This window comes from Tiliqua scincoides, chromosome 8 (assembly GCF_035046505.1).
Source record: "Tiliqua scincoides isolate rTilSci1 chromosome 8, rTilSci1.hap2, whole genome shotgun sequence".
Classification (NCBI taxonomy): domain Eukaryota; kingdom Metazoa; phylum Chordata; class Lepidosauria; order Squamata; family Scincidae; genus Tiliqua; species Tiliqua scincoides.
The window spans coordinates 29,658,304-29,671,636 of record NC_089828.1 but is presented as its reverse complement, the minus strand read 5'-3'; the positions used below and the strand labels follow the sequence as shown (position 1 = coordinate 29,671,636).

Below are 13,333 nucleotides of genomic sequence, written 5' to 3'. Positions count from 1 at the left end.
ACCTCCTGCAAAACAGAAGTGCTTTGTGCCTGCTTTTAGCAAACGTTCCAAGCCTCGGGGAGTGCTGTGCAGGGCTCTCCGCATCTCCTGCAGCCTGCTGCAGCCCTGCCTTCTTGAAGTAAGTGCAAAGCACCCCCCCTTAGCTACATGATCCTGGGGATCATGTTGCTGCCTCCCTCCCCTTCCCCCGCCTCTTAAAGGGACAGGGGAAGTGTTACACGAATTGGTGTAACTGCAATGGGACTACTCAATTCTATGAAAACCCGAGGGTCACTATAGAATTTAGAGCCACTGTGTTGGGTGGACGGCCTGACATGGAGGCTCAGGATCCGGTGGAGCGAAGTTTCACCAGTCCTGCCACCCTTCCACCCCCCCCCCGCATGCCTCCTCCCCACCCTCTCCTTGTCCTCACTCTGCCTCCCCCTGCCCTGGAACACCTCCTCCCCCCATACCCCTACCTACTTCTCCTCTGCCCGGCAGTCCTTGCAACCACTGAGCTAGCGCTAGCACTCCACCGGTGCTGGGACCTGCAAATGTTCCTTATGGCACGTTTGTGACATTACACGCTGGCAGTAAGCCAATGCACACTGAATAGGATTGGGTCCATAGTCTAGCATATGTCTTAAAGCCATCTATTTTAAGAGAGTGAACTTAACATGGCGGTTAAAAACACAAGCTATTAACTTTTCCACTGTTCCACCTTTCCAATCTTACTTTCATCATGGACTTATAAGATGGCCTATTGATGTGCCACTTTCCTTCAGCCTTGTCTCCCGTCTCCCTATTTGAAGTATGAGAATAATAACCATGCACAGTCTTATTATAGGCTGCTGCAACTAGATTTATGAGAAAATGCATGTCCGTTTTTACACTACTTAAATGTATCCCAATTTGAACTTATTTTTCCATCTTTTTTTAACTGTCAGCAATGACCTGTTTATACCACAGTTTATCTCTTCTCCTATTCACCTGCATTTGTCAGAGGGAAAGGATATGGTGGCCTAAGAAGGCTCCAGAGGACAGACTCTACCTCTGCAATGTCCTAGAGCTTTTCCCTCTCCTCCACAGAGCTTGATTACCTGTGGGAGCTGAGCTGACGAAGACTCGGACAAGGTTGGATGACCGGGGGTAGGGTGAGCCCCATTTTCCCTGAAGGAGCTCCTGGTAGAGGTCTGGGCTGAGGCTCATCCTGGACTCCAGCCTGGAGGTCTGCTTGGAGATGGTGCCCAAATAGTGGCTCAGCCTACCCCAAAGGTTGTACTCCAGGAAAGGGTTTATTGTTTTCTCTGCGAGCTTTCTGCTGAACTCTGACAAACCAGCCAGGCAAGGCTAATTGTCACACTGGAACTAAGCTGAAGGTGCCCCCAGGGCCTTGCAAGGCTTCCTGTACCACTGGGATCAGATTGCCAAGGCAACTCATGTTTACAACTGGGGCAGAGCCTCAAGGGGGTCACATCATAGAACATTATCAAGTGATGCGCACCTGGGGCATTAGTCAACAGACGTGGAACAGGAGTCCTCATTCTGCAGAGCTGCAGGAGTATTAGGTCATGGTACAGCTGCAGTAGTTTTATCACAGAAGAACTTCACAACAGAGACCAGGAATATGGGTGGTTATTGCATTATTTCCAGAGATATTATACATGTCCACTATGCCCACCCCTGGTTCCAAGGTTGATGATCCATCAAGGCTGGCTTGCCACATTATTTTAGTACAGTATTTATTTAAAAAAAAAACAAATCCTATACATTGCTTTCTTGATTTTACAAGAAGGCTACAGGCTGAAAACAAGGAATGACTGGATCTGTACCTTGGGTCTTCTTTTGCAAAGCTAGTCATCCCCTTAACACCTTTCAACAGGAAAATATTCCTGAGAAGAGGCAACTCCTCTTTCTAGAATACCATAAACATATAAAGAGCTCTGCCAGATCAGATCATGAAAGGTCCATCTAATTCCAGCATCTTGTTTCCTACAATGGTCCAACCCAATGAAACCCCCATGAGAAGCCCACATACAGGGCATAAACATAATAGCCCTCATTCTTACTCGCACTCATAGCCAAGAACATTTGTAGTGGGCTGGCCTAAATGCTGCACCTGCTAGAGAATGTATCCTCCCCATCTACTCCCCATCTATTTATCTCTAGAGTTGAAACCATAAAACTGAAACAATTTTTTCTCCCCCAGTTTCACTTTCCTAAATTTTGCTGTTGTATATTCAAATCATAAAAGCAGAATAAAGAACCAGGACATACACACACATATAGCAAAAGTCAATGAAGGTCCGTTCACTGAAGCAAAAAGTCACTTCTTCCAAATGATAAAGAAAAATCACTCCGCACTGCTAAAATGAAAAGGAAAAAAAAGATTTTATTACACCAACGTTGGGCCCCCCCCCTCTCAGATTTACTCACAGTAAAGTATGCATTCCTACTCAATCCTATGCATGACTACTCAGAAATACATTCCGTTGAATTACTCAGTGGCCCATACTCTCAGTTACATGGGTAAAGGATTGAAGCCTTAGAGAAAAGAGGCCATAGAATGGCTGACTTTTGAGTATGGACAGTGTTCTTTAATTGCCATTGATTCATTGGCAGCCCAATCCTAAGCTTCCCGGTGCTACAGGCAACAGTGGCATTGAAATGGCTACCACTGTAACCTGCAGGGCCAAGGAAGCTGCCAGAGGTCTCCTTGGGGGAGATTCGTCCCCTTACCCCAAGTAAAGCTCCATCCCTTGCAATGGGGCTACTTGAGTCTGCACCAGCCAAATCACCGGCACAGACTTGAGAAGCCCTATGTCAGTTTTCTGAGCCCAAAACGGAGCATAGGACCCAATGGAGGAAGCCCCCACTAGTCCCATCCCCCTCCCTCCCACCAGCCCCTGCCCTCCCCCACCCCAGCACCTCTACATGCCCCTGCGCCACCTGGCACTTACCTGGTTGCCGGTGGCAGCCAGGACTTCCCCTGTGGTGCTGGTAGGCAGAGCAGGCCTCCCTGCCAGTGCGGCTTACTCAAAGGGTGCCACAAACATGATTTGTGGCATGTTTGTGACACTCAGAGCTGGTAATATGAGCGTACCGCTGGCGCAGAGGTCACATAGGATTGGGCATGGGAGAAGGCTCACCTGTCAGAAAGTTTCACTGAACTCAGAGGGAAATGTTTCTGAGTAGACACGCATAGGATTGCACCGTAAGTCCTGGACTGCTTGTTCTGCCTTTGCCAAATATATATAACTACAAAGGCAGACCAGCAGCAGGCATCACAGACCAGAACTTTCACTTGGTAAAATATCCCCTGCTTGAAAGCACTGTTGTGCGTGAATGTGTGTGTGTACTCTTCACAACTTGTCTTGCTCTCTTCCAGCTCACTTCTCAGGGCAGCTTTTTCTCCTCCTCTTAGTGCTCCTGCGCTTCTGAATGATGAAATCAATCTGGTAAATTAGCATAACAGCCAAGGAGAAGACAATGACCTGAAAGAGGAAGAAGAGCATGATCCAGGAGGTAGTCAGACAAGCCCTCCTTCTCACTGGGATTTCACAGTTACTAGCTGTAACTTGTGAACAAAGGAAGCTACCTTTTATTGAGTCAGGCCATACTTTCATAGTGACTTTTCAGGGTTTCAGACAGAGGTGTTCCCATGCTCTCCCTGAAATTGGGAACTTGAACTTGGGACCTTCTGAATGTACAATTACTCTACCACTGAGCTATAGATGCTCCTGATAAAAGTTCTGTGAGCCAAATTAAAGTAGTTAGTCCATCCAGCTCAGGAATTTCTACACTGGCTGGAAGTGGCTCTCCAGGATCATAGGGGTCTTTCTCAGCTCTGCCTGAAGATGTATAGATCAGGAAATTGGGATTTTGGGCTTGCAAAGCAGGTGTTCTAACACTCAGTTATGGTTCTGTTCCCTTCCCCTCCAAGGGATCGAGAGGCTTCTCGGGGGGAGGGGTGTCTTAAGACATGTCGTTGTGACTCTGATTTGGGTGATTGTGGGATTTTAGTTTTCCTGATCCCTCAACAGTCCAGGCATGAGAGATGCTTCATTGCAATCCCCCACTAAATTTAGATTTAAATCCTATCACACTTGCCTGGGAATAAGTCCCACTGAACACAGAGGGATATCTGAGTTGATATGCATAGGATTGTGCTGTAAGGCTCTCACCTCCAGGACTAGCAGCCCAAAGGCCAGCCCTGCCACCAGCAACAGGTTGCTCTGTCCCCAGCTAACAATTTTTGCCAGGCAGCCCTCAGTATGCACCAGACTTTCAGCTTCCCAGGCCTTCAGGTTCTGTGTTCCATAGCCACACATTGTATTCAGAATGGTCTGTAGGGAGAGACAATGGTTATTTAAAATCCTGAGGGCATGAACTACAGGGCTGCTTCTTCACCCCTGAGAAAATCAGCTTCACCAGTGAGAACATCAGCTTCAGCCCTAGAACGTGTAATGCAACAAGAGAATAGTCTGTCTCTGAATGCAGAATTTATTTATCTGTTGTTTACCCATGCATATCTGGGAGAAGAACTCTCTAAGCAAGAGAGCATGGATTATTTCAGTCACGGCCTCTGAGAGGAATTTTATCAGGGGGTACAAAGTTTCTTTTGGGCCCCTTTGCAAAGGGGGAGGGGTGAAACAGAATGGAGGAAGGAGGTGACCAGTGAGCAGAATAGGGGTAGGGAGGGGTGAAACAGGGTGGGGGGAGGGTAGACACAGCTGGAAAAGTCTTTGAGCCCAGGTCTACCAACCCATGTGACATCAGTAGTCTCCCCAGCATCCCTAGTTGTGGTAGTGTCCCTAGCATCCCTTGCGGGCAACAAGTCTGAGTAGATAGGAAAACGTAAGATCTCAGGAAATTTCTGGGCCCCCTCCTTTGGCTCCTGGGCCCCCCTTTAGACCCTGGGCCTGGGTACAAATTACCCCCTTTACCCCCCTCTCCTAGGCCCTGATTTCAGTCAGCAGTTCTGATCTGGGAGAGGTGAACCAATATTACACACTCCCTATGCACATGTTTCAGTGCCCCAATAATGCTTTCTCAAGCTGCATATCTGTGATTAGGTGGATGATTACAAAGATGTCCAAATAAGTCTCCAGTGCTTTCTTATCTAAACAAAACCAATCCGAATCCTATAAAGTCTGTTCTGAACTTTCCAATGGATCCTAAATTGCACCATGGTGGCTAATGAAGCTGGAAGACTGCTGGGAAATTGGCCTCATAGCTGGGAGAACCTCCTTTCTGTTCAAGAAAATTGCAATCTTGTTAAGTCTGGCATTGATATGTGGTCTGTTGGAGCACCTTCCTTACCTCTTTGCCCCTCAAGCAGCAGGAGAAGGGCACTGCACACCGCTCCAGGCTTGGGTTGGAGTCCTGGCAGTCAAAGTAAATGTTCTGAGACCAGTCCTTGTAGGAATGGACTCCACAGCACTTGAACTGGGAATGACAAGGGAAGTGGAGCAAGGAGTGAAGAGTCTGAGGTAGCTGGATCTGGTCCACATGGCTCAGAAAAGATAGAAATCTCTTGGAAATGTATGTGCTTCCCCAGCCTGACAGAATTCTGTTACAGGGTCCCAGGGAACTAGCTGGCCGTCACACAGTTCAGTAGCCTGGGTGAAAATGGGGTGTCTGCTTGGAACTTCCCCAACCTGTTGCATGAGCATTTCCCTTATTGCTGTTACTCCCATACAGCATGGGAGTAACATGGCTGCTAAGATATTGCTTTTCAGCAATCAGCTGGAAGCAGAATTAAAAAGGAGGTTCTACACAACACTTAAAGAGGGTGCTATATTACCTAGCAGTGCCTTTCCTCAAAATCAAGATCCTTCTATAAAGTTTTATCACCAGTAAGTCCTGTCCAACAAACATCCTCTGCAATGATTATTAGTCCTTCCTGCAGCTTTTGCCCCTCTTATACAGGCCAACACACATTTTGCTTCCTTAACCGTTACACCAATTCCTGGGTATATTTGGGGTGCTGATTCTGAAAATGGCATCTGTTTTGCCCTATCAAGTCTAGTTTTGGAGACACAGCATAGCCTCTTTAGTGAATGGTTCAAGCAGCTTCCTCATGAGGAAGCTGCTTGAACCATTCACTAATGAGGCTTTACTATATCTCCCAAACTAGACGTGATAGGGCAAAACGGATGCCATTTTTTGAATCGGCACCCCAAATTCATATCAAACCACCATAAAATTTGGGAAAAAATTTTCTGACCCTCAATTTTGTAGGCCTGTGTTATTGCTTCCTTTCCAACCTGGGAACTGACTAATCAACCTCTTCATTCATCAGTAACATTGATTAATATTGATCAGCAGTGATGTTGTTCATCAGTAATGCTGTTACTGCCCTCAACAGGAAGCAATAGAAGGGGTAAAACCTAAAAGAAGACTTTCAATTACAGACATAGTATCCCCCTCATAAAGCTTCAATAGAGCTTAATATTGCACTACAATAATATTTTTATTTATTTATTTTTAAATAACAGATCTGATCAAAAAGAGCCAGGAGGACAACACAGAAAATAGGCTGGCACTGATATTGTCTGAATTCTCCGAAAGAAACAAATAAAGGCACTTCAAGCCCAAACAAGTAGTATGGGTGCAGTCTTCTACTGTACCAACTTTATAAGGAACAAAAATGTTTCTTAGCCCCCTCAGAAACCTCTGGGAGAGGTGCAAGAGGCAGTTGGGCAATGGGCATAGAGTTGGTAGGGGTAGCAGAATTATAGGCCTTGGGACCTGAAAAGCTAAGAATTCAGATCAATTAATACAAATGTTTAAGAGCTGTTGACTGCCCCCAGAAACAAGGAAAAAGCACAAAGTGATTCAGTACCTTCTTCTGGATGTAGTCAATGAGGTTCTGCAAATCAAGGTTGTCGCGATAGTGGGAGATGGCTTGGCCCATCAGGAGCGTGGCTTTCTCCATCACCTGGGACAGATTGGGAGACCGAGTCTTAGGGGCTGCCTCATGATAACCAACACCAAACCAGCAAGAAAAAAAAAAGTATACCTTGCTTTTGTTCTACCAATTCAAGGCAGACAGCTAACAACCTAATTTTGTAGGCATATAATCTTGTCCACCAGCACGCACCAAATAACCTGAAGGACCTGAAGAACATCCGTTGGAACCCCGTGCCCATTTTGGCACTAAAAGGGTTACTAAGGATGAAGTCTTTACCATGCTAGAGAAGAGGAATCCCAGGACAGCTGCCACAATTTGCAAGATGAAGATAATGAGCAACATCCAGGCAAACTGCAAAGCAAAAAAGACATTACCAGAAGAGCTGCAGGGAGGGGGAATCCAAGCAAACAGAAACACCCCAAGACTTTGGCCAAGGACCCAGTATAGTCAAAAAGTCTCATCCAGCCCTGTCATGTGCTATTTAGCAGTTGCACATCTGCCATTGTTCAACACATTGTTCAACACTGAATTATACCAAAGGTCAACCAAATGCCCAGTGGGAAGTACACAGGGCCTGAAGGCAGCTTTCCCCAAAGTTTTGCTCCCCAGGAACTGATATTCAGAGGTAGATTACCTCTGCACATGGCAAATTCACTCTGCTATCCTGAGAAGAGCTCTGCTGGATCAGACCAAAGTAAGTCTTCTCTAGTATCCTGTCTCCAGTGTTGCTCAGTCCAATGCCTCTGGAAAGACCAGAAGCAAGGCATGGAGATGCTTGTTACCCTTTCAGTTGCTATTCAAAGGAGGATGATTTGCCCATCAGAAGATAGTTTTATGGGAGAGGCAGAGGAGGAAGAACCTTTTACTGTACCATTTTCAGCAGCAGAGTGAGATCACGCAGGGCCCCCAGGCACCCCACAAAGGTGATGCTAAACATTAAAATCCCCACAGCCAACAGGATCATGGAGGGGTCAGCCAGCAGGGAGTCCACAGCACCTGGGAGAAGACAGGAATCCAGGTTGGAGGCACCATGGAGGGGGGAAGAGAGAGAGAGAGAACGAGAGCACACAGTGGGGAGAGGAAAGACAGACCAGAACGTAAAAGCACAAGAAAGTCCACCTGTAACACTGCAATGGTTGGTATTAGAGTAGCTAGACTGAAATGTCCAAAGGAACTGATGAAGCAGTAGTGCTGAGCTGCTAGTTTGGAAAAATTTCTTCAGAATGATCCTTCCTTCCTCCCACTTTGAAATATGACTTTCCACTTCTATCTTTGTCAGATCAGATTTGGCTGTCTTTGAGGGTTCCCAAACTTTATTGGTAGTTAACCTAAGCTTTGCAAAAACTGAGATTAAAACATACACTTTCCAAGCTGGATCGAAAATGAGACCTGGCAAAACCAAACACTTTGCAGTTGCTTATTGAAAAGCTGAGATATGCTTTGCTGGACCCTTCTCATTCTCCTCCATCATCTGCTAAATAATCAAGAAAAGGCATTCTAGACATTCTCAGAAACATGCTTTTTTCATACACTTTCACATTCTGAGCCCAAGTGTTGTAAATAGGCCCCACAATGAAGTTCTTCATGAAACCTCTCAAATTAAATTTGAAGTCAGAAAGCAAAAAATCTTGCCCACACTATATGTTCTGAATTTGCATAACTTAGAATCAAAACAAAACCTCATACTTTTGAAGGCTTGAAATGGATTATTTCTTGCCTCCTGTGACCCCAACATTCAGCAGTTCCATTACAGTTTTAGCTTCCCCACAAGAATTCAGTGTGCAAGATTTTTCTCTGCAAGAGTTTTGTAGCAGCTTCTCCTCTACTGCATCTTGCTAAGCTGATCTATCTAGGCAGAATCTCCCATCACCCTGCCTGTCTTGCAAATGCCAACAAAGAAATTTAATTGGCCTCCCCAATACCAGGCAGAATGGGGGCCACACCTCCTTACCAGCTTCCTTAGACAGCCTGGCGTATATCCCAACAGCCACCATGAGCCCACTGGCTACCTAGAGGGACAGAAGCACAAACAGTTTCCAAAATTCTGTGTCCATCCTGCCTTACCCTGGTTGTGTAGAAGGCAAACCTGGAATTAGCCAAGAGCTTCCAGCCTGAGGTGGACTGTAAAGGGGATTGCTTCTACAGAGATCTGGAGGAATTGGCAATGCATCCCAGTCTCTGGGGCCTTTGGCCCTGCTACTAGGTGGCCACAACATAACCATCAATTCAAAAGAAGTAAGCCTGAATCTTGGCATTCCCTGAGTGAATCTCATTCTCGCCAAGCACCCTGCCATGTGTTGACTGACTCACCCAGAAGAGATAGCAGGAAGCAAAGAGAGTATATTTGATGACCTGGTTGGTGCGCATTGCTCCGTCTGTCTGCTTGGCGTAGCGAGTTGTGAGTGAGATGCCAGTTTTGAGGCCCTGGCTGCCAGCCTCCAAGTACTTAGAAAAGCAGATGGCAGGCTGACAAATTCAGCTGAACATTTCAGTGTGGGTGGTTGTAGTGTATTTAGCTCGCCTGCTTGTTCCACAGCTGGTGCCCTTGAGGGGGAAATGGAACACCCAGAGAATGAAGGAGGTTGCAGGGAAGCAAAAGGGTGTGACGAGAACACACAGGAAGGGAGAGACAGCACATTGCTTACAGGGGGCATGTCCGAGACAGGTTTGGGCTTGATCTCATGCAAGGCAAACCTGGTACCAGACAGTATTCAGGGGCCATGTGTTGAGGGCAAGGCAGACAAAGGAGGCAGTCTGCTCAGCTGCTGAGCACCGAATCATAGCCAGATGGACCAAACCCAGCGCCGTAATGAGGTCACTTGGCACCTCTGGTTGAGGGGAATGAATACCGTATGCATGATACACCAGTTCAGTTTGGTTCAAGTTCATTTGTCTTGGCTGTATGCCATAACCAAATTCCACATTCTCCCAACATGCCACAGAGGGAACGTGCTTGTATAACCAGCTCTTCTTTGTGGTCTCTGTGCTGTCACATGTAGTGGAGGTCTAAGCACAAGCAGAACTGACCTCAGAAACTTCCAGAGCTTTTGTTAAGCATTCTGCCCTTGCTTTTGAGTAAGAGAAAATGCACACTATGTGTCTTAAGTGTGGGTAAAACACTTTTTCAGAATTCTTTTTGACCACTGCTTAAGCAGTTTCATAAGCAATACTTTCATCTGTCCTTTGTCCTTCAGAAACAAATTAACAGATTTTACCTCAGTTTTCATCTTTATTCTATACCTTGATGTTAGTTGTTTAATTTTACAAAAACAGCCTTTGAAATAAAAATTAATAGTTAGTAGTTTGGTTAACTCTTCCTTATCATATGGTGAGCAGGGTCAACCTTCTAGAAGTGCTGCTGTTCCACAGATGGGCACAACACTTCTCTGTTTGAAAGAGAGTCACTTTGTGGACTTCTGTGTCCCCTGTACCAGAAATGTCTAGGCACACAAAGAAGAACAGGGAGCTTTTGCCTCAAGTTGGCACTCTGAGTTGGCACTCTGGGAGTTGGCCCTCACTGCCACTGCAGGGTGAGAAATAGTGGCAGGCTATATGCACATTGTTGTCTTAGGGCGCAATCCTAACCCCTTATGTCAGTATGTACCTTCCAGCACTGACATGAGGGCAATGCAACTCAGGTAAGGGAACAAACATTCCCTTACTTTGAGGAGGCCTCCGTGAGTGACACCCAACTGCAGGATGCAGCACATGTCCCATTGGCACCGCTATTCCAATACTGGAAAGCACTGACATAACATAAGGGGTTAGGATTGTGCCTTTAGTGTTTGCCTACTACCTGAGAACCTGGAGAAATGAGCCGAGCTAAACCCTGAAAAATGATAACCTTAACAACTAACAATCTGAACAGTGATTTACTAGGAACAAAGACCAAAGCAAGAAAACAAAACTCGCCCTTATGAGACATTGCTGTCAGCATGGCTAACATTTAAAACCCCATGAGAAAGTCTCTAGCAAATCCCTAGAAGGTGTAACACTTTATAGCTAGCGAGCACTAGAGGGAGCTGCTGGACAAGAGGAGATAGCCAAGAAAGAACGCTGCAGCCTGGCAGCCAACACATTTTGTAAAAGCTATAAAACATAAATTGTTTGATCAGTGCCACTGTGTGCATGGCACTTTATACAGAATAATAGGAAAAATCCTCACCCCACGAGGCTCAGCTGAAACTCAGTGACAGAGGAGCGGTGGGGAATTGGATTAAATTAAATGTATCTTAACAATAAATTATGCTAACAATATAACAATAAAAGCACAGGGCTGGGGTTTGCTGCAGTAAAAGTTTTATGGCTAAATAGTGTTTCAACCCCGCCCTAGCTGTAATCATTATTAGATTCTTCAGACAGTCCAGTTACTGTCTGAACTACTAAGACTATCAGCTCTGGCCGAAGCTATTCCTGGAGATTTTATTTTCTCTCCCAAGATGACATGATGCAATTACGCTAAGGAGGCTCTGTTAAAATCTCCTGGGTTGCTTTCAGTGCTCACCTGGAGATCGATATGGATTCCTGGAGAGTTGGCAACCCTGGTCACTGTGCCACAAAGGCTCTGTGTAAATTGCAACTTCATCTTTACATGCACACTTAGGGGGACAGTCCGTTTCAGCAAAAGCAAGAAAATATTTGTGGCAGAGTGGAGATTTGAATTCAGTGTTTATAAGTCACTGTTAGTCTTGTTATGAGACACTATTCCACACTGGCTGTGCAGGACTGCAGCCTCACCCTTATGTATTTGGTGCAACAAAAGATTTGTGATGGAAGGGGATTCAAATCCAGCTCTTTCTGTTCATCAACACTTTTCAGGCACATTAGCCATTGTACCACACTGGCTTGCTTTCATTGTCATAGAATTGCATCCTACCTCAATAGCAGAAGCTGGGGGACACAAAATGAAGAAGTGCTTTTTTCTTGTGTGTAATCACAGACTAGGGAAATTAATTGGGTTCAGTGTATTAATGGTGACTCTGGGGTGACTCTGGGGTTCCATAGCAACTGAATGCTCCTGAGTTGTTGGACCAGCAGCATATAACCTTCCAGATGTGCATGGTGGCCTTTTCCCCTTTCCAAAGGAACAACCCCTAAAGAAAAGCCCACAAAAACCATGCTTTGTGAACAGGACGAGTCTTGGATTTTAGATAATTGGTGACTCCACTTATTCTAGTTCGGTTTTACTTTTTTAAAGACCTCAAACATTCGGTGAAGGGGGAACCTCCACCCCTTGGGTCTCACCTCATCCCCCCCTTTTTTAGAAAGGTAGAACAGTACAGGATCTACCCTCCACAAAACTGATAGCTCAAGTCAGGAGGAAAGGTGGATGGGAAACAAACACATGATTTGAACATGGCAACTTAATGAATGGGTAGCTTAATAACTTTTCCTGCCATGGTCTTTTTAAAGTGAGAGCAACTATTTCAGAAAGTTATCTTTCTTGCTCTCTATTTCTTAGATCTGCCAGATTCTGAAAGAAAAGGAAGCAATAAACTCCACAGGAGTCCCACAGAGAGAGTGAAGTACCAGGCAGGACAGAGCAAGGCTAGAGCTTCCTTACCGATGAAAGCTGCAGCTAAATTTAGACGCCTCAGCAGAATGAGCTGTCAGATGCCCATGACATATGCGCACAGGCAGGCATGGAGGTGCTGACGTTCAGGGTTTGGAACTTGGGACATTCTGCCCAGTGCAGCAGCATTCCTGGGAGGGTCAGGACTTTGCAAAGTAATAGAGTTTGGAGGACCTGATGGCCTCAGCTAGGGATGTTGGTGAAGGTGTGGAGGCTCCCATTAACCAAGATGGATAAGCAGGGAGGAAGATGGCTGTGAGACGGAAGCAGCAGATCACTCAATATGGATGCCAAGGCTTGGGCATGGAGGGTCCTTAGACACATGCCCACTGGGTGGTGTATATCATTCTCCACATCATGTGTCAAAAAACAATGTAGTGTGCTTCTGCTACTCTTGGGGATAACCAGAAGTTGCTGTGCATCCATATCTCAATCCTAGAACAGAATCTGCCTCTCCAGTTTGGGTAAAGCAAAATGTGATCTCTAGATGCCTTTAAGCCATTTCTGCCCAACACAGCATATACGCAACAGGGATGTGGGCTGGGCAGAAATGGATTAAAGCTCTATTTGTAAGCACCCCCCCCCCCCAGACTTGCATATCACCTCATTCTCTACTCCACAAACAACAAAATGACCAGTCTTCTACATTAAGGAAGGAACTCAAGAGCTTTACCTCAAAAATGGAAATTATTTTTTCCCTGTGCCATGCAGGAGTGGAACAAAAGAAGCACCTTGCATGACCTTGCAGGAGTCACAGAAGAACTCCTTACCTCCACTGTAAGTTAACTAGAACTGAGGGCGCAATCCTAACCAAATTTCCAGCACTGACATAGCTGTGTCTGTGTGGCGTACACTGCATCCTGTAG

The 13,333-nt window shown here is 45.8% G+C and overlaps 1 protein-coding gene across 1 annotated transcript; it reads right to left on the bottom strand.

Annotated features, from left to right (window-relative positions):
• Nucleotides 1-1,734: 1,734 nt before the first annotated feature.
• Nucleotides 1,735-9,282, bottom strand: LOC136659157 (tetraspanin-33-like). The gene is made up of 9 exons (XM_066636249.1): nt 9,206-9,282; nt 8,847-8,904; nt 7,767-7,891; nt 7,172-7,246; nt 6,827-6,922; nt 5,302-5,427; nt 4,164-4,325; nt 3,373-3,473; nt 1,735-2,345 (listed from the first exon to the last, which is right to left on the bottom strand). Exons 1-9 carry the CDS (start codon nt 9,260-9,262, stop codon nt 2,333-2,335), a joined length of 813 nt encoding a protein of 270 aa, XP_066492346.1. The 5' UTR covers nt 9,263-9,282; the 3' UTR covers nt 1,735-2,332.
• Nucleotides 9,283-13,333: the final 4,051 nt, after the last annotated feature.

Excerpts from the sequence above, each read along its gene's own strand:
- LOC136659157 (XM_066636249.1), bottom strand. The coding sequence starts at position 9,262 with ATGCGCACCAACCAGGTCATCAAATATACTCTCTTTGCTTCCTGCTAT. Across the intron at positions 7,892-8,846 it reads CAGGCTGTCTAAGGAAGCTG|GTGCTGTGGACTCCCTGCTG; the intron begins GTAAGGAGGTGT and ends GTCTTCTCCCAG. Across the intron at positions 7,247-7,766 it reads TCACTCTGCTGCTGAAAATG|TTTGCCTGGATGTTGCTCAT; the intron begins GTACAGTAAAAG and ends TTTGCTTTGCAG.